The following is a 19,414-nucleotide window of genomic DNA, read 5'->3' on the forward strand; positions in this document are numbered from 1 at the left end:
ACATGGCCAGCAAGCCACTCCCACAAAGCAGGCCACACCTACAGAAGAGGTTCCAAAAATTTTTGAAACCCACCACTGGATTCAGTGGAATAATTTTCAGTGCTGGTGGGTAATACAATGCTTTATTGTTACTCATGTATGTTTTTTTTCATTCTGGAATGTTATTAAATATTTAAGTGTTGAAGAAATTGACTTAGAAACATCAAAGCAATTCTTTTTATTCAAGCTAGCTCCAGTCCTTTGACGAGTACTGCTCTAAGCAGTATTTTTTCCCATAATGGGAAAAATTGGCAATCCTGTTATTTTTAAGACTTTGTTTCTCTGATGCCCATGTACATAATCCCATCCTTGGAATCTTTCAAACGGACATTTATTCCACAGTGTAATTCATTGACCAGATAAAATTTATGCACTAGGGGCTTTTAGAAGCAGAACTATAAATATGAAAATTCCTAGATAAAAGTGCAGTCTCTTTTCATAATGATAATTATTGGTTTATAACTGTGATATGTATGTGAAATACAGTTTAGGGGTTTTATGTGAAAGTGTAATATTTATTTTTAATTGTTTTGACTTTTTTCTGAACCATCTTTTACAATAGAATAAAATATGTAAATTAAAATAAAAAAACCCTTCACTCTGTGAATGGGATCTACTTCAGTAGAGTTTTGCTAACAATTACAGCCTCAGTATAATCTGTTTATGTTTTTTTACTGAGAGGAAAGTCCCACTGTTTGCTTTTATAATTACTGCAAGCTTAGTGAATGGCCTAGGAGATACTTACAATAAACATAAATCGGGCTCCATTGGTTATGCATAGATACAAGTCATTCTAGTTCTCTGTTTCCTCTTCCTCCTTATCATCATCTCCTCTGGCAGTTAAGTACTCATATATCACTGCACATACTCCCATCAGCCAGGCGAACACAGTGCCAGCAGAAAATATACCAAAGCCAACTAACCCCAAAAAGAGATAGTCTTGGTTGCTGAAATGAATGTAGCACTTGTAGTAGAGTTCTTCCTGCGCTTCTTCTAGCATTTTCAAGCCATGCATAAAAATAGGGCTGTAGCAGGTGACATTGGCTGGGTCTGCAGAGAAAACACAGAAATGACAACAGGCCTTGATTTATGCTAGAAATCATATCAACAAAGGATGGTACTTAAGTACTTGCAGGAAGGGATACATAGAAGCTGTCAGAAGGCACTGTAATTAGTTATCTAAAGTGGAAAGATCCCTGAGTTCATTTTCCACTAGAGGGTTTGAGCCCCATAGACTAATATAGACTAATATATGGTTATTTGGATTTGAAGAGTCCCATTCAGAGTTAACTGATTACATCATGCCTCCTGGTGGTCAATATAACTGAAAATGCCACACAGGATGCACTCTTTGAAAACAACAACAACAGAGAAATCTCCTGTAAAATCCATGCATGGGGGCAGGGAGGTACATGCTCAAGGTGGATACCATTCTGGGAGCTACCAGCAAAAAAATGCCTGGAATCTTCATCTTTTAAAGGCCTAGCAACTACTTCAAATCTTGTGCTGTCATTCATAATTATTTATCAATAAATGTATTAGCCTCTGTTTTGCTCTGCCTCTCCTTTTGAACCTCAATATGAAATCACTGGGTGATCAGTTCAAAGTCTAGTATTATCAGTATGTTGATCATACCCAGTTGTACATCACAGCCCTGGACTGCTTAGCTATGTATGGGGTCCTTGAGGTCAGGGATGGCTTTGCTATTAGTCTTGGATGGGATTGTGGTTTCCATTCAAGATAGGTAGGTGTGCAACGTGGGATCCTCTTGAGCTATTGTTCAAACAGCAAGGAACAGCTGTGTTCAGGAAGACTTTTCCACACATTCATTTTGTGCATTAGTTGCACCTTTTCCTTAATCAGAAGATCCTTCAGACAGTTACACACGTCCGGTTCTCCTTACAAATCATCCTCCTTTAGGGAGGACAGTCCTTCTTTTGTAAGTTCTGTCCTCCCTCGAAAAGTGTCCTTCTACATGTCTTCGATATTTGAAGACTAATCTGTTGCGCGTTATGTGACGTATTTGTATTTGACATGACAATTCGTTAAGGCTCGGTATAGTGCGGTATAAGACGTGATTATGAGACGCATGTTCTCCCACAGGAGACCTTGAGAGAGAGCGCCGCGTGCATGGCTTTGTTTACTTCTTACCGAAACATGACACGGCACATACACATGCAGTAGACTCACGGCATGTCGGCAATTGAATGACTCACGGTAATTATTTCTTTCTCAGTAAATATTCAATTATACAGAGGTAAGTACAATTCACGTTTTATTAATTCATTATCTATTTAATAATTTCCAAATATGTATAATTTTATTTACAAGTTTATACAACCCTGTTGTCAACAGAAGTGTAAAATAATTTAAATTTAAATTTTAGTGAAGTTTATTCGCTTATGTTATTAAAGTTTCAGTTGTAATAATTAATTTTATTTATTCATAATGTGCTTGCATCGTTCGTGTAGCTTTATATTTTATTTAAAATTTTAAATTTCATTTAGCGATGGAAAAATCAAAAAAGAGGAAATGCCATTTCAGCGATCAATTGAAAACGGAGTTTCCATTCCTCGTATCAAAGAAAGATGCCATTGTTTTCTGCAATATTTGCAGAGGAGAATTTTGTATTGCAGTTGGGGCAGAGCAGCTATAACAAAACACTTGTCCACCAACAAACATAAGCAATCATTAGATGCATCAGCTTCCAGTCGTAAAGTAACAGGTTTTTTTAAACTTCAAATTATTCTGAAGATGAAAAACAGTTAGCTGCAATGGAGGGAACATTTGCATTTCATACCATAATTCACAATCAAAGTTTTCATAGTATGGATTGTACAACTAAATTATTGAAAAAGTTTCACAATGCTAAATTTTCATGCGCCAGGACAAAATGCGAGGCTATTATTAAATCAGTATTTAAAAATTACTGTGATAAAATATTTACAGCAGACTTGAAAATTGCAGCATTTGTAACATTTTTATCTGATGCATCAAATCATAATGAAACCAAATTGTATCCAATACTAGGAAGATATTTTAATGTTACCAAGGGGATTCAAGTAAAAATTTTAAATTTAGAATCCATTGAGGGTGAAACTGCTGAAATTTTGTCAAATCATCTATACAGAGTAATAAATGAAAACAATTTGAAATCCAAAGTTGTTGCACTAACAGCTGATAATACAAACATAAATTTTGGTGGGCGAAGATGCAAAGGGGTGAATAATGTGTATGTAAAATTACAAGATTTACTCCAAAAGAAAATACTAGGAATAGGTTGTAATGCACATATTTTGTCAAATGCAATCAACACGGCATCATGTGCCATGCCAATTGATGTAGAAGTAATAATAACTACAATTTATTTGTATTTTAGTCATTCTACCATTCGTGTGGCTACTTTAAAACAATTTTGTGAAGAAGCGAATGTTGAATACAAAAAACTTTTAGGATATTCAAAAGTTAGATGGCTTGCTCTAACACCTGCTATAGAGCATGTTCTACAATTATTTGAGCCTCTCGGTTCATATTTTTTAAGTTTAGACAAATGTCCTAAAATCCTGGAATCGTTTTTCAATAATGAAATATCTGAGATATTAATGTATTCTGTACATAATCAAGCATCTATTTTTCACAAAATGATTCAAAAGATTGAAGGTGAACACATTTCAGCTACAGAAGTTAGTCTTATTTTGAATGACTTTATCCTTCAATATAAATCTGGATTTGAAGATAAATTTCTTCCTTTAATTATAAAAAGAAAATTGTCAGACTTAGAGGAATCAAATCCGGGCATAACGTAAAAGTTTATCAAAGAAGTGCAGAATTTTTACCAAACATATTTTCAATATATCGAAGAATGGTCTGAAACAAACATCACGGGAAATAACAGCTTTCAATGGTGTTTTTTGACTTCATCGCAAGTATATTGGACAGATATTGAATCTTGTGTTGAATTTTTATCTAAAGAAATGCCAGACATTAAAATAGATGACAATTGTCTCTTTGAAGAAATTAGAAGACTGAATGTATATTTAAATTCTGAAAAATTAATACAATGGGAAAATCAACACGTTGAAATTGATAAAAGATGGGTGGCTATTTTCAGCCATTTCAAAAATGAACATATTCCATGTGAAAATTTATTTATACTTGTTCAATTTACGTTGTGCTGCCCTAGAACTAATGCAGCAGTTGAAAGTGTTTTTTCAATTGCCAATGATTTTTAGACAAGTGAGAAATCGAGATTGAATGTTGATACTCTAGCTGCAGCACTTGCCGTAAAATTCAATATGAAGGATATTTCTTGTTCAGATATTTCCAATATATTGTTAGAAGATGATACATTGACAAAAAATATTAATTCAATGAGAAAGTACTCATTTAAATAATAATTAACATGCATGTAAGCATAATTACAATATAAAATGTTACAAATGTTTTTATTATGCATATGTCATATTTTAGTGTATTATTGTTGCAATGAATAAAATATTTCTTTTATTTACAATATTTTTTTCCAATTTATTTGTCCTTTTTTTCATTGTAAAAAAGTTGGTCACCTTAAATATACGGTACATGGGGCTGCCCTTGAAAACCACCTGGAAGGTACAACTGGTTCAAAATGCAGGAGTGTGGGAAATAAGCTTTGCTACATGGCCACGTGTTATTGCCGCTGTGCAAGCTTGGTTACTAATTGGCTTCTAGGTGCAATTAAAGGTGCTGCTCATCATCTACAAAGCCTTTCATGACATAGGACCTGGTTATTTGAGGGATTGCCTGTCTCCAATTGTTTATGCTTATCCAGAACACTGAGACAGAGTAGGTATGCTCTCAGTCCTGTCCATTAAATATTGTGACTTTGTGGTGCCAAAGAAATGTGCCTTCTCTGTCACAACCTCTGCCCTCTGGAAGAACAACTCTTCAGATACATATGGGGCCAACTGTCCAAGTACTCCAGAGGTTTCTTAAGACATAGCTCTGTTCTGAGGCCTGGGGTTAGAATGTATGTGGCATTCCTGCTGAATGTTTATCTGAATGTTATTGATGGTATTTTATCTAGGCAGCCATGCTTTAAATTATGTATTTCAAATATTGTAAGATCCTTAGGACCTTCTGGAATTAGGTGATCTCAAAATCTAATAATTTAAATTAAATTAAATTAAATGTTGCCACAGCAACAACTCTTTGAGGTAGCTTGGGCTGAGAGAGAGAGAGTAGGCCAAAATTATTCCGATAGCTTTCACACCAAAAGGAACACTAGAACTCACAATCTCTAATCCTGTGCTTTAAATAAACCTGACTTCAGGATGCAATAAGAAAAACCAAGAGTCACCTGCCATGATTCCATTTTAAAGTACTGCAAATATAAAGCTGCACAAATACACACACAAAGCAATTGCTATGTTTTTTTCAGGCTTTTATGAAGCCTGAAAAATGAGGCTGTTAATCAGTAAGAGAAAAGGCATGCTCACACAAAGTCCAAAGTATTTTGCAAGTATGCACAGCCTTTTATTTTCTACAGGTCAATAAACTACTAACCATAATTTGTTCTGAATTAGTTTGAATTGAACTTTGTTCTTGTATAGCAACTATTGTGAACTCCATTGTGGAAATAACACTACGGAAAGAGCTAACCTCATAATCTTCTACCAGAGACTCAGATTGTATTTCATAAGTCTGAAATCTCTTCTGAAAATAATATATTGAACATTACATTTAGTTTAGCTCTCATCTTTTTTATAAATTTCAAAATGTTTGAAATGCTTTGGACTTTGCTTCTCAGGACCTCTGCAGGTTATACTGTAGTGGAATCCAATGAATTTTGGGATGGTTTAGGAAGGTATAATCAACAGGCGCAGATGAAATGAGTGTGACTTATATTTCCTATGTACACTTGATTGTTATCCAACACACACATTTCTGAATAAAAGTTTAGCACAATTTATCCATTGTCACATTGGCTATTCTGATTAGCAGTTGTCCAAGGCAAAGGATCTCTCCCATAATTTTCCTATCTTTTAATTAGAAATGCAGAGAATTAAATCTTAGGTCTATAGATGTTGTCTACTATTACGATTATTGTATTCTCTCAGTGGAGTGGCAGAAAACACTTCATCTGCCTTAGGCTCTGTCCTAGAAGCATGGAAATGGGGGTGAAACCACCAATCAGAATGCATTTCACCACCAATCAGAATGCATTTCTTACATAGGAATGAGAAGCTCTGGGGTGGGGCCAAACAGAGGGCATAAAACCAGGGCATTCTCAGCATCTTGCCCCCTTTTTCATCTTCACCCAACATCTTGAAGCATGTGATCTCCCTTTTCTGCTCAGGAGCTCAAGCCATGTGATCCTGTCCACCATTAAACCATCTTTCAAAGCAGTCTCCATGTTTCCATTGTCTTTTCCCCTACTTGGAACTGAACCCAGAAGGACATTTCTTCCAACACATGTATTATATGTATGTATGTAACATGAAACATGCATACATTATCAACAATTACAAAGATCTATTTAGTAAGCATTTTATGAAGACACACAGATAGACCTACTTGCTTTAATTTTTCAGTGGTTATATATAACCTGCAATCTATTTTTACTGTTAAACAGAGCTATTTTAGACATTAATACATGGATTTTCAGATCCAAGCTCTTCGTGGCTTCACACAAATGTTAAATAGAGTTGTCTTATTTTGACTTGTGATCACTAAAAAACAGCAAAAATTTAACATGTTCTTCATTTTTTTGCTATCATGTTTTTGTTGTTTGGTCCAGATGTGGCATATCATTCAGGTTTTCAACCAACAATATAGAATCATCTGTATACATAACACATGAAGTACATATTCACGTCCTAACCAATATGTGTGTAACATTATTACAAGGTTTATTAAATATATTAAGTCCCGGAATATCATACATCCTTACCTTACTTTTGGAGAATGGCATGAATAGACCATACAGATGACAGTCAACTGAAGCCACTAAATTATCAGTGTTATCTTGTTCTAGCATGGAATGAGATATATCTTATTTCAACTAGGGAAAAGAAAAAGGAGCTGTTGCTCCTGGATCAACTTACACTAAGCATTAACATTTAACCATCACCCTCATATAAGCCAGAAAAATGTTGTGTTTATTTCACACACACAATGCTGCTCTTTGACGCAGAGTGAACAGCAACACTATAGTTGAATTGTATGACATCAGTGAGAAGTAGAACTCTCTTAGCCAGTACATTATCTAATTTTTCAATCCTATTTGCCTTTCTGAGATGCATGAAGAATAGGAATTGACTATTGAACAATACTGATGGAAGAAGCCAAATACTATAAAACTGCACGTGTAAGCTGAGATATTTGTGAATTACATGATGTTTTGCCAATCTTAATTACAAAGAAGACAACAACAACAATACATAGCAAAATTCTAAATAAAAGATATCCCTTTGTTTTTAATGCAAGAATCATACATATCATTGGAGGTTAAGACTGGTCTGCTGCTTGAGCAGGGAGTTGGACTAGAAGATCTCCAAGGTCCCCCCCAACTCCTTTATCCTGTTAGTCTGTTATTTAATGTAGAAGTTTTTAGTTTCATTTCAACTCCACAGGAGTAAAATGTGTCAGTTTACATTCCTTACTTTATGATCTGAGGAGAAACAGCAGTAGTTCAGTGCAAAATTGCTGATTATACAATACTCCTCTAGTTTGAGAACAGAATACATCCATAATAATCCCAGTTTTTCAAACTCACCTAGGATAGTTATGCCACTCTCCTTTAACCAGCTACAGAGTTCCATGAAGGAGCAATTGCAGAACCAGGGATTCTCACCTAAGCCCAGGCTTCTCAGATTAGGCAAGTCCCAGATCGTACTTGTATCAATGAACATCAAGCTGCAGCGGCTCACATCTAGATGCCTCAACCAGGTATTGTTAGCAAAAGAATCCTTCTCAATCTCCATCAGGCTGGGATTGTCTGAGAGTTTTAGCACCATCAGACTGCTGAGCTGTGAAAAGGTGCCAAACGTTACCTGTGTGAGGTTGTTAAAGCTGAGGTCTAAGTAGATAAGCTTGATCATACTGACAAAAGTGAAATCCAGATCCTTGCCTAAAGTGTTGCTGCTGCAATCTAGGTAAACCAAGTCACTGAGAAAATGCAACTCTAGTGAGGGCAAGTAGCTGAGTTTGTTTTGAGCCAGAACCAGCTGCCTGGTATCCAGTGGAATTGTAGTTGGGAACTTTTCCAGCAGTTTCCCTGTGCAATTGGCAGTTAGATATTGGCATGTACATTCCTTGGGACAGCTTATGCTTCCTACTGTCCAGCTGATTCTACTCAGGAGCACCACCATCCATACATTCTTGGAGCTGAGAGAAAGGGGCATGATGTGGCACTGCACTTCCTTCTTTGGATCCTGATAGTTTCCATAAAGATCTGCGCCAGGAGCCATGGATTTTCCAGACTTATCCTGAGGGGAGCTGTGGCTGCTTTTTCTTCCTGATGCTCTCTGGTCATCAAGAGCCCTGGCAAATGATGAAACAAGGAGAGAGCTTCTTTTCTTAAAAGTGCAAAACAGCTACTTGCTGTTAGAAGATCTCCATGTCATGTTGGCTGCCAGTTGACACCTTTATGTCAGCTCCAGGTAAGTTCATAGGTTCTTGGCACAGTCTGCATACAATGAAAAGTGTATGTGTACAAGTAGCTTAATTATATGCCAACTTTTTGTTTCTAGATAAATCGAGTAAATTCTAAGAAGGACCAGAGTCTGAGGGCAGGTATATGTGAAGGAGCATAATTTACATATGCTCATTCCCCACATATTAAAATATGAATTCTTTTTTTATTTCAAGTTTTTTATTTTATTTTACATATACATATCAATGCATGAACATTGTGGCACCTGGGTGTCATACATTTTAATACAGATAAAACTAGTAATATTAAACATAGTTGTTACATTAATCCAGTTTATGTTTTTCTAAGAATGTCTAATATACACATTTATATTGTTTTTTTTTAAACAAAGTTTTATTGGTTTTTTTATATTTTGCAAAGGGGAAAGGTAAGGGAAAAGTTACAAATTTTGGCAGCTGCGAAATACGGCAGATGCACCCCCCCCTCCAAACTCATAGTATACATTTGCATAAAATTCAATATTAAGTAATAATATGTAGTCAGTGTGGTAAATTCAATTGGTAATTTCAATCAGTTTATATCAGATGGCTTTTCTTACTCATTTGTGTGATCTGAGCTTTCTTGTTGTCGCCCCATCTCCCCCCGCTGGCAGAGCTTCGGCCCCTCCCATGTCTTATATGTCTGTTGAAGAATCATCTGGTTTTTCTAGGAGCAGTTTATTTTTCTCCATAAAGGCTTGCACCTCTATGGGTGTATTAATCCTAACTCTTGTCTCCTCCCAGAATATTAACATACCTTCAGGCATCAACCATCTAAACCACACCCCCTTCTGGTATAATTTATTCACCAATTGCGAATAGTGTTTTCTTTTTTCCCTCACTTTCTTGGGGATCTGTTTCAGGATGGTTATCTCCTTATCTTTATATGTCAAGGCTTGCCCCCTTTGTGCATTCAGGATTTCATCTCTTGTACTTTTCCTAAGAAATTTAATGTGTACCTCCCTGGGAACACTGTGTGTTCTAGCATAAGCTGAGTTTACTCTATAAGCCAGGTCTATTTCCCACCCCATCTGTTGTTTCTCCTTCTGAATATACTCAGCCAAAATGTTTGTCATGATGTCCCTTATGTTTTCATCATCTGTCTCCATCACGTTTTGAAATCTAAGATAAAAAGACATTCTCTCAAACTCTATTTTCATTTGTTGGGTGTCAAGTTCTTTGTTTCCCTTCTGCACACCCTCTATCCCCCCCCCTCATCTCAGCCGCCCCATCCTCCAAAAGATCCAGTCTCTGTGAGTTCTTATTAATTTTATCCTGGTTCTCTTTAATTTCTTCTTTCATCTCCTTCAGTTGTCTCTTTATTTCCTCTTGTCCCTGTAGAATTTGTTGAAACATTTGATGAAACTCCAGGTCCGTAGATTTAGGTTGCTTGAAGGCTGTTAACGTTGATTGTGTGCTAGGACTGGAGGTTGCAGATGTTGGGGCAGAGGCAGCAAAGCCTGACTTTCCAGGAGGTGGTCTTTTAGATGCCATTGTTTATGAAGTAAAGAGTCCAGTCAGTATATAGAAGGATCAGTCAGAGGGGTAGAACAGCCAAGAGAGTCCAGGAGACAGAGAGTCCAGGCAGAGGGGGATTTTCTAATCACCCTGGCAGATGAGCAAAAGTTTTTCACTCCAAGGAGTTCAAAGGCAAACAATCAACAAGAGGGTTATCCAGGTAGCACGGAGACAAAGACCGGAAGCCTGAAGTTTGAAAGGTGGAGTCAAGTTTCACATTTCATAAAGACAACGGAAGTGTGCCATCTTGCCCTGCCAGCTTCGGGTTTTGAGGCAACAAATAAAGTTTTCAAAGTTCAAAAATCCCAAAGCTTCCAGATCTCATTATTTTATAGGTTTAAGTCCGAAAATCCACTTAGTTAGGGTGTGGCATCTTTGGTTTGGCTCTCCCCCTCCTCCTTCCCTTGGGGCTGAGAGCACACTTGTTTCCAGCCGCTTGTCTGAGGGGGGGGAAATCCCCCTCCCCTCCAGCCGCGCCTCTCCAAGTCAAACCAAAAAAAAAGTTTGCACAACTGACGAGTTTTTAAATTAGTAATGGGGATGGAGGGAGTCTACGCCTCACCGCTCCGCCGCCGCATCCTTCAGTTTTCTTTTTCTCCACACAGCCTCTCAGCGAAGACGCCCATGCGTCCTCCGATCTGCTCCCCGGTGCCTTGGGCGAGGCGGGGGACCTCCCGCCAGCCGCCGCCGATCCAGGGATCCCCCGCGGTGCTGCCCCTCCAGCAGGACGCCTCTGCGGGGCGTCCTGTGCCCCCCAAGAAGTGGGGAAGCCCACCGGGGAGCCGGAGCGAGCAACAAATTGCCCGTTGCCGTCAGCCGCCGGAACCGGAAGTCACATTTATATTGTTATAGTCTTTCATTATTAAATTATTCCATGTTTCAATATATTGTTCTAATGCCAATCATCATATTATTTAAACATACATAATAATACCGTCATTCAATTTCTGAACTTCACTCTTGATATTGCTTTTATTTTATTATGTAAAAATGTGTATACCAATATTCCCCCTTTCTCTTATTTTTATCTCTATTCTGACTTTTAATCATGTCACCCTTGTATTAAAAGATGTTGTCTTTTTATCCAACTTCTCTTGCCCACTTTGGTGTTTTGAATCCTGTTCATTTTTAATTTACCTGCCATATTTCACTCTTTGCATCTATTTGTATTAAGATACAATCATTCATTATTTCATTATTCAATGTTTCAATACACAGTTCTAATACCAATCATAATATTATTTAAATATACAAGATAATTCTAATCATATTCTTTACAATAATCAAACCTATATAATTCTGATAGTAATACACATGTTTATATTAAGGTATATTCTTTCATTATTTAATTGCTCAATGTTTCAATATATTATTCCAATGCCAATCACAATGTTATTTAAATGTACTTAATAAAACCATCATTCAATCTCTAGTTTTCCCATTTTATTATTGCTTTTGTTTCATTATATAAAGGTATACGGTAAAGGTTCCCCTTGCACATATGTGCTAGTCGTTCCCAACTCTAGAAGGTGGTGCTCATCTCTGTTTCAAAGCCGAAAAGCCAGCACTGTTCGAAGATGTCTCCGTGGTCATGTGACTGGCATGACTAAATACACACATACATACATACATACACACTAATGTTCTCCCATTCTCTTATTTCTACCTAACTTCTAATCATGCCACCATTCTAAAAATGAAGGGAAAGAAAAACAAAACAAAATAACAACAACAACATCCTTCTATCTGTTTTCTCTTGCCTGCTTCAGTATTTTGATTCTTATTCTTTTTTTGACTTGCCTCCCATATTCCTCTCTTGGATCTTTTTCTCTGTCTGCATCTACATCCTGGCTATTCAATCTAGGTGTTTCTCCCATCTCTACTCTCTTCCACTGCCTAGCTTTCAAAATATCTGTCTGAACCCTATCTCCCTTTTAAAAGTATCTTCCTGTACCTCCAATACTCTTTTTAACTCTCTTGAAATATTTTCCCCCTGGTTTAATTCATCAGTCATTGTTATTTTTATTATTGTCTCCTCCTTGTCTTCTTTTATTCGCTGGTTCTTGGTTCTGTCTTTTCCCCCATTCCTTCTGCTGGCTCTTCCCTTTTCTGAGTGTCTTGATCATTACTCATTGTCCCTCATATAGTATTTTCCATTTTTTCCATAATCTCCTTAAATCCTTTCTCCATAATGTCCTTTATGCTTTGAAAAATCAACGCCATCTCATTCAGTGTTTCACTCATTTCCTCCTTATGGAGTATCTTATTTTGTTTTAAGAAATCCCACTTTTGTCCAGTAGTCCAAGAACCATTTATTCAGACCTAAAGTTGCCCTTCAAGAAGTACACTAATCACAGTTCTTTGCAGTGACGTGCGGTGAGTTTTATGGCTGGTGAGGCACTGACACAGTGGTGGGTTTCAACTATTTTTAGACTTGTGGACTTCAACTCCCAGAATTCCACAGCCAGGCATGCTCAGTTCCGATTTAAAACAACAGCATTGTTTTTCTCCTTTGCGAAATAAGTTTCCTTTTTTCCTTTTCTTTTTCTTCTCCCTTCCCCTCCTTCCTCCCTCTCTCCCTTCCTCCCCCTCTCTCAAACATACACACACACATACACACAAGTTGGATTGGACTATCTCTCCTACCCCCTTCCCTCTCTCACTCTCAAACACACACACACACACACACACACACACACACACACACACACACAGTTGGACTGGATATCTTTTCCAGTGGCTTGAAAGGAGCTCCTCTGCCATCCCCCCCATTCCCCTGCTGCCTTCCCCAAACACCTCCACCATTGCAAATGCAGCCTGCTGTCTGGGTGGGAAATGCCTGGAACACAATAAAGCCCACCCACTCACCTCCTGATGGCAGGCTGGGGTGAGAGGAGAGGCAGAGAAGCTGGAGGGGAGCCGATCCGAGCCTTCCAAAAGAAAGAGGCTGGGGAAAAGTGTGTGTGCTACAGCATGGCTCTTTGCCTGGCTTCCATGGATGACTCTGCTTAACTATTAAAAAAAGCCTTTTAAAAAGCGCCCTCTACTATGAGGCAGGATAACTGCGTGCCTCCCCTATGTCAGGAATTTTTAGGCTTTTAACCCTTGCTCGAGTGATCATAAAACGTCTAAAGTCAGAACTAGATGAGGCATGCAGTTCTCCTGCCTCATAGTAGAGGGCACTTTTTTAGAGGCTTTTTTTAAACAGTTAAGCAGAGTCATCCATGGTGAGGCAGCAACTAGCTCAGCTTTTTCCTTTTACATTTTTTTTCCTTTCGTGATGAGAGCGGTGAGGCTGTGCCTCACTTGACTCACCTGATTGCACGTCACTGGTTCTTTGTATCCATTAGGTAATCAATTAGTTCCATTAAATAGTCCCAGGAGTTATCCAAAGCCTCTTCAAGTCCACTTTATAGGTTCAATCTTCTAGCATAACATTCAGGGATCATTTTTATTGAATATCTTCCTTGTTCTCATATTTAAATATCCAGTAGTTGTGGGGTAGTTGGATATAGCCAAGTACCATATTTTTTGGAGTATAAGCTGCACTGGAGTATAAGACGCATCAAGGTTTTGAAGAGGCAAATTAAAAAAAAGTAGGTAGGTAGGTAGATAGAGGGATAGAGAGTGAAAGAGAGAGAAATACAGTAGAAAGGTAGGGAGAGAGAGAGAGAGAGAGTAGGTAGGTAGGGGTAGGTAGGTAAAGGTGTGTGTGTGTGTATATATATATATATGTATATGTATATGTATATGTGTGTGTGTGTATATATATATATATATATATATATATATATATATATATATATATATATATATATATATATATATATATATATATGGTGTAGGCAGGTAGGTAGAGGGATAGAGAGAGAAATAGAAAGAGAGAAATACAGTAGATAGGTAGGGAGAGAGAGAGAGAGAGAGAGAGAGAAATACAATAGGTAGATAGGGAGAGAGCGAAAGCAGGTAGGTAGATGTTTCCAGGTGTATTTATCCATGTGCTGGACAAAGAAATCACTGATAATCTGCAGCACCTAAGACTTTGTTTCTGCTGGCACAGCACTTGATCAATCTAATTCTCATCAATCACTTTAACTAAAGAGCTTTCTGAAAGGAAAAAGAAAGTTTTTGCACTCTGCAAATCTCCCTTTTCAAAAAAAGAGGCATGAATAGCCTGGGGGGGGGGAGGCTTGCAGAGTGCTCCCCTGGGGGGGGGATGAGCAAAAAAGACCTGTTTTTTGCAAAAATGGGCCCATTTTTTGTCAAAGGAATTGCATGCATAGCCTTATGGAGACTTATAGAGTGCTGCTGGGGGCTGGGGGGAGCAAAAAATGGCCCATATTTTGCTCATTTCTGCCCTCCCCAGCCTCCAGGAGCTCTCTGAAAACCTCCATAAGGCTATGCATGGCCATTTTGGTGACGGGGCAGGGCTTTGGGAGGCAAAAAATGCTGTATTTGATGTATAAGATGCACCCAGATTTTCAGCCTCTTTTTGAGGAAAAAAGGTGCATCTTATACTCCGAAAAATATGGTAAGTATTTTCACAGTCCTTCAAATAAGTATTCACAGGCTTGAATATTTTCCTTTCATCAGCAGGTGGTGCTCTCAACTTAAATTTCAGTGTTGCCACTAGTCAGTCTGATTTTAATTACTTTAATTGTAATTTTAATTGTAATTCAATTATAGAAGCAGTATAAGTTGTTTAAGTAAATAATTCCAGCATTTAAAAATGCCTTCCCATTACCACATCTTCCCAGTATAAGAGTCCAATTTTGTGTATTTTGGAAAGTTTATTGTTTTTCTCTCTTTAAGTCTTTTCCTTTCGGCCTGGTATTTTTCTAAAAATGCTTAATCACCGCTTTAACAAATAATTCTGAGCAAATTGTTCTAGATTATTCCTTCGGGTTAGGTTTTAAGTAAAAAAGAATCCTCTCCCTCAGTTCCAGTCAACTGTTCAACTACTTCACTCCAACACCAGCCAGTTGTCCCTGTTTTGTGGCAGCTATCTTTAGGCTGTTTCTTCTCCTCATTATGACTGAGAGGGAAAGAAAATCCTGGATCAGGCAGGAGAGTTGTGACTCTCCGTGACCTCACAGGTCACTCCTCTTTGCTTCACTGCCCCTACAGGGAGTCTTTGGCTCCTCTTGGAGCCCACCAATGGGGGGAACTCGGCATGGGAGTGTGGAGACCTGCTTCTCATGTCTGATCTCACCATGATGTCAACCTTTCCACTCCATGCAAAAAAGAAATAAAATAAATTGCTGGTCCCTATAATCACCCATTTTGTGTGCTTCATATTGTAAACACTTCTGTAGTTGTGTTAGAAGATGAGGAGCTGAAAAATCTTTCCACTTGACAGACCTGTTAGAATCAGCAGCTAAGAGATGGAGGGAGGAAAGAATTACAGCAATTGTGGAAATAGATCAGTTACAAGCTGTTCATGGTCTCTATATTTTAAAAAATAATAATTTTACATTAGTTTTGCTGCAGGGAAGCCCAGAATTATGGGATAAGCTCTCAGCAGAACCCATGTGAGTTCACAGAGATCCAGATCTAGTTTAGATCTGGTTCAGAATCTTCAAGTGAGATTACTCAAATACTCACTGAAGACATGGGGCTCATTTCTAATGTTACAATGATGTTTTGTATTAAAATGAAAACGGATAGTTTGAAAATTGTGGGAGTGATGGAAATTCCCTACCCCAATTATATATCTTAAAAATATTTGGAAATTATCCCAAAGGTAATTTCAAGAGGCAACTGGACTTTCTGGTTTTTCTTTGAAGATGTTTTGCTTCTAATCCAAGAAAGTCTCTTGAAAAAGCACCTTTGGGACAACTATGACCTGGCTGACTGAGAATCTCCATAGACATTTGGAAATTATGTAGTAGGGGAAGGAATATCATGAATGAAAAAAATGAGCATGTTGAACATTCAGATTCTCTGAGCACAGAATTTTAGCTGAGAGCTTCTTTCAAGATATACTAAAAGGAAAGATTTCAATTTTTAAGTAAACTTCAGCTAGAAAATGAATCTATTGTTCTAACAGTTTACAAGCTGGCACTCTTCATAATATCTCACTGGGTTGTTTTTTTTTACATCTGTCTAATCAGTATCACATTTGGATCAGAGGTGATATTCAGCCAGTTCTAACAGGTTCTGGAGAAACAGTAGCAGAAATTATAAGTAGTTCGGAGAATCAGCAAATAGGTTGGTCCCATCTCCGCTGCCTCCCATCCTCCCAGCTGATCTTCTTTTGTTGCCCTGAACAGGAGAATGGAGCTGGAAAGCAGGTTAGTGGGGTGGGGAGGAAATGGGGATTTTGTTAAGGTGACCAACCATCCTCCTTTAGGGAGGACAGTCCTTCTTTTGTAAGTTCTGTCCTCCCTCGAAAAGTGTCCTCCTACATGTCCTCCTTTTCGATAGTTGAAGACTAATCTGTTGTGCGTTATGTGACATATTTGTATTTGACATGACAATTCGTTAAGGCTCGGTATAGCGCAGTATAAGATGCAATTATGAGATGCATGCGCTCCACACAGGAGACCTTGAGAGAGAGCACCACGTGCAAGTGGCTTTGTTTACTTCTTACCGAAATACGACATGGCACATACTCACGCAGTAGACTCATGGCACGTCGGCAATTGAATGACTCACGGTAATTGTTTCTTTCTCAGTGAATATTCAATTATACAGAGGTAAGTACAATTCACATTTTATTAAACAGTTTTTAATGGTGTTTTTTGACTTCATCGCAAGAATATTGGACAGATATTGAATCTTGTGTTGAATTTTTATCTAAAGAAATGCTAGACATTAAAATAGATGACAATTGTCTCTTTGAAGAAATTAGAAGACTGAATGTATATTTAAATTCTGAAAAATTAATACAATGGGAAAATCAACACGTTGAAATTGATAAAAGATGGGTGGCTATTTTCAGCCATTTCAAAAATGAACATATTCCATGTGAAAATTTATTTATACTTGTTCAATTTACGTTGTGCTGCCCTAGAACTAATGCAGCAGTTGAAAGTGTTTTTTCAATTGCCAATGATTTTTAGACAAGTGAGAAATCGAGATTGAATGTTGATACTCTAGCTGCAGCACTTGCCGTAAAATTCAATATGAAGGATATTTCTTGTTCAGATATTTCCAATATATTGTTAGAAGATGATACATTGACAAAAAATATTAATTCAATGGAAAAGTACTCATTTAAATAATAATTAACAGGCATGTAAGCATAATTACAATATAAAATGTTACAAATGTTTTTATTATGCATATGTCATATTTTAGTGTATTATTGTTGCAATGAATAAAATATTTCTTTTATTTACAATATTTTTTTCCAATTTATTTGTCCTCCTTTTCATTGTAAAAAAGTTGGTCACCTTAATTTTGAAGTAACCACCCCAGGAGTAGGGCCTGAATGGGCATTTTGCAGTATCCTTCCCCCTGCCATGCCCACCAAGCCATATCCACAGAACCGGTAGTAAAAATGTTTTGAATTCCAGCACTGATTTGGATCTTTGCTAGCAACTGTTATCTATTTCACCTAAAGCAAATTGATGGCATTGGAACAGTGGTGGGTTTCAAAAAATTTTTAAAACCTATTCTGTAAGTGTGGCCTGTTTTGTGGGAGTGGCTTGACTGTCATGTGACTGGATGGGAGTGGCTTGGCAGTCATGTGACTGGGTGGGTGTGGCCAAGTTGGAAAATGTGGTGAAACTCACTTAACAACGTTCTTAGCAACCAAAACTTTGGGCTCAATTGTGATCATAGGTTCTCTCCCTCTTTCCCCCTCTCTCTCTCCCCCTCCCTTACTCCCTCCCTCCCTTCTTTCTTGTGTCTCTATCCCCTATTTATTTTCTTTTTTCCCTTCCTTCCTCTTTCTTTTCTCTCTCTCTCTCTCTAACTTTCTTTCTTTCTCTTTCTCATTCTTTCTTTCTCTCTCTCTCTCATTCACACACACACCATTTCCCTCATGTCTGCCACTGACAGCTCTCAAAGAGAAGGAAGGACTCCTGGAAGGTGGAGCTGACATTATGATGATACGACATGTGATCTTGGAGCTCCAGGATCGCTGTCGATATCTCTGCCGCTGGATGGTCCTTTTGGACCTAAACCGTCCCATAGAGACAGTGATAGAGAAGGGCACATCCTGCTGATCCCAGGGACATCGCAGAGTCCCTGGTAGATCCAGGAGAAGCTCTTTTTTCTGGCTACAGAGAAGCAGCCATTGTAGCTGCTGAAAGTTGGGACAGCTCCAGAATGGAGGAAAGCGGGAGAGAAAGTATGTCGAATTGGTGAGATAAATTTTATTATTAGAGAAGAGAATACCCCAAAAGATCAAAAGTTAAGTTAAAATTGAAGACAGAAGAGGTTAAGCGGCGAGATTAAGCCTGAGTCAAACTTAGTGTTTTATTTTTCTTTAATTTTTTTCATGGATAGAATTTTTACAAATGCATCTTACTTTTTAAACTGGACCAGTTTCTTCTTTAATCACAAACAGCCCCATTCACTTTAAAGTTGGTTGCAAACCCCACTCACCCTGCACATGCCCTGGTCCCATCCAAGGAGGTGAGCTGTTGGACGGGGGAAAGGGGGGAGTCTATGGCTCCACATCTTTCGATCTTCTTCCCCACCTCGGTTCTGCGGGTGGGAGGTGCTGCTGCTGAGGCTGCGTGGTGGTGGCGGGGGCAGTGGTGGCGGGGGTCAGGGTGTTGCCCGCTACCCACAGCGAAACGAGGCAGCTGACCTTGCCCTTGGGGCTTTTCTTATGGGACATGCTGGCTGGCGCTGCTTCAGGGCGCCCTGGCTGCTGGCTCCTCCGTGTGCAGTGTTGGTGACGCTGTGTTGCTGGGTGGTGGGCAGGGAGGAGGAGGGTGCTGCACTGCTGTCCTTGCCCTTGGGGCTCTTCTTGCCGGACATGCTGGCTGGCACTGCTTCAGGGCGCCCCAGCTGCCGACTCCTCCATGTGAAGCCCGGCTCCCAGCACTGCTGGCATCCGATGCCTGCCCTCGGCAGTGCGGTCCATTCCTCTAAGCAAAGGAGGAGGTGGAGAGCTGGGCGGAAGAAGGGGGAAACCCTAGTTTGGGGACTTCTGCCCCTAGTGCCATGCTTTGCAGCCACCGGAGCCCTGCATGGACCTCTTTGGGATGCTGCTGGGCAACTTGGT

At 38.7% G+C, this 19,414-nt stretch overlaps 1 protein-coding gene across 1 annotated transcript; it reads right to left on the minus strand.

The window, feature by feature from the left end:
* Window positions 1–832: 832 nt before the first annotated feature.
* Window positions 833–19,167, minus strand: LOC309390064 (leucine-rich repeat-containing protein 52-like; the record flags this gene model as incomplete). Its single annotated transcript, XM_081949145.1, has 3 exons — window positions 833–1,089; window positions 7,796–8,562; window positions 18,995–19,167. 3 exons carry the CDS (start codon window positions 19,165–19,167, stop codon window positions 833–835), a joined length of 1,197 nt encoding a protein of 398 aa, XP_081805271.1.
* Between the last annotated feature and the right edge of the window lie 247 nt (window positions 19,168–19,414).

This window comes from Natrix helvetica (assembly GCF_964273705.1).
Source record: "Natrix helvetica genome assembly, chromosome: 3".
Taxonomy (NCBI): Eukaryota; Metazoa; Chordata; class Lepidosauria; order Squamata; family Natricidae; genus Natrix; species Natrix helvetica.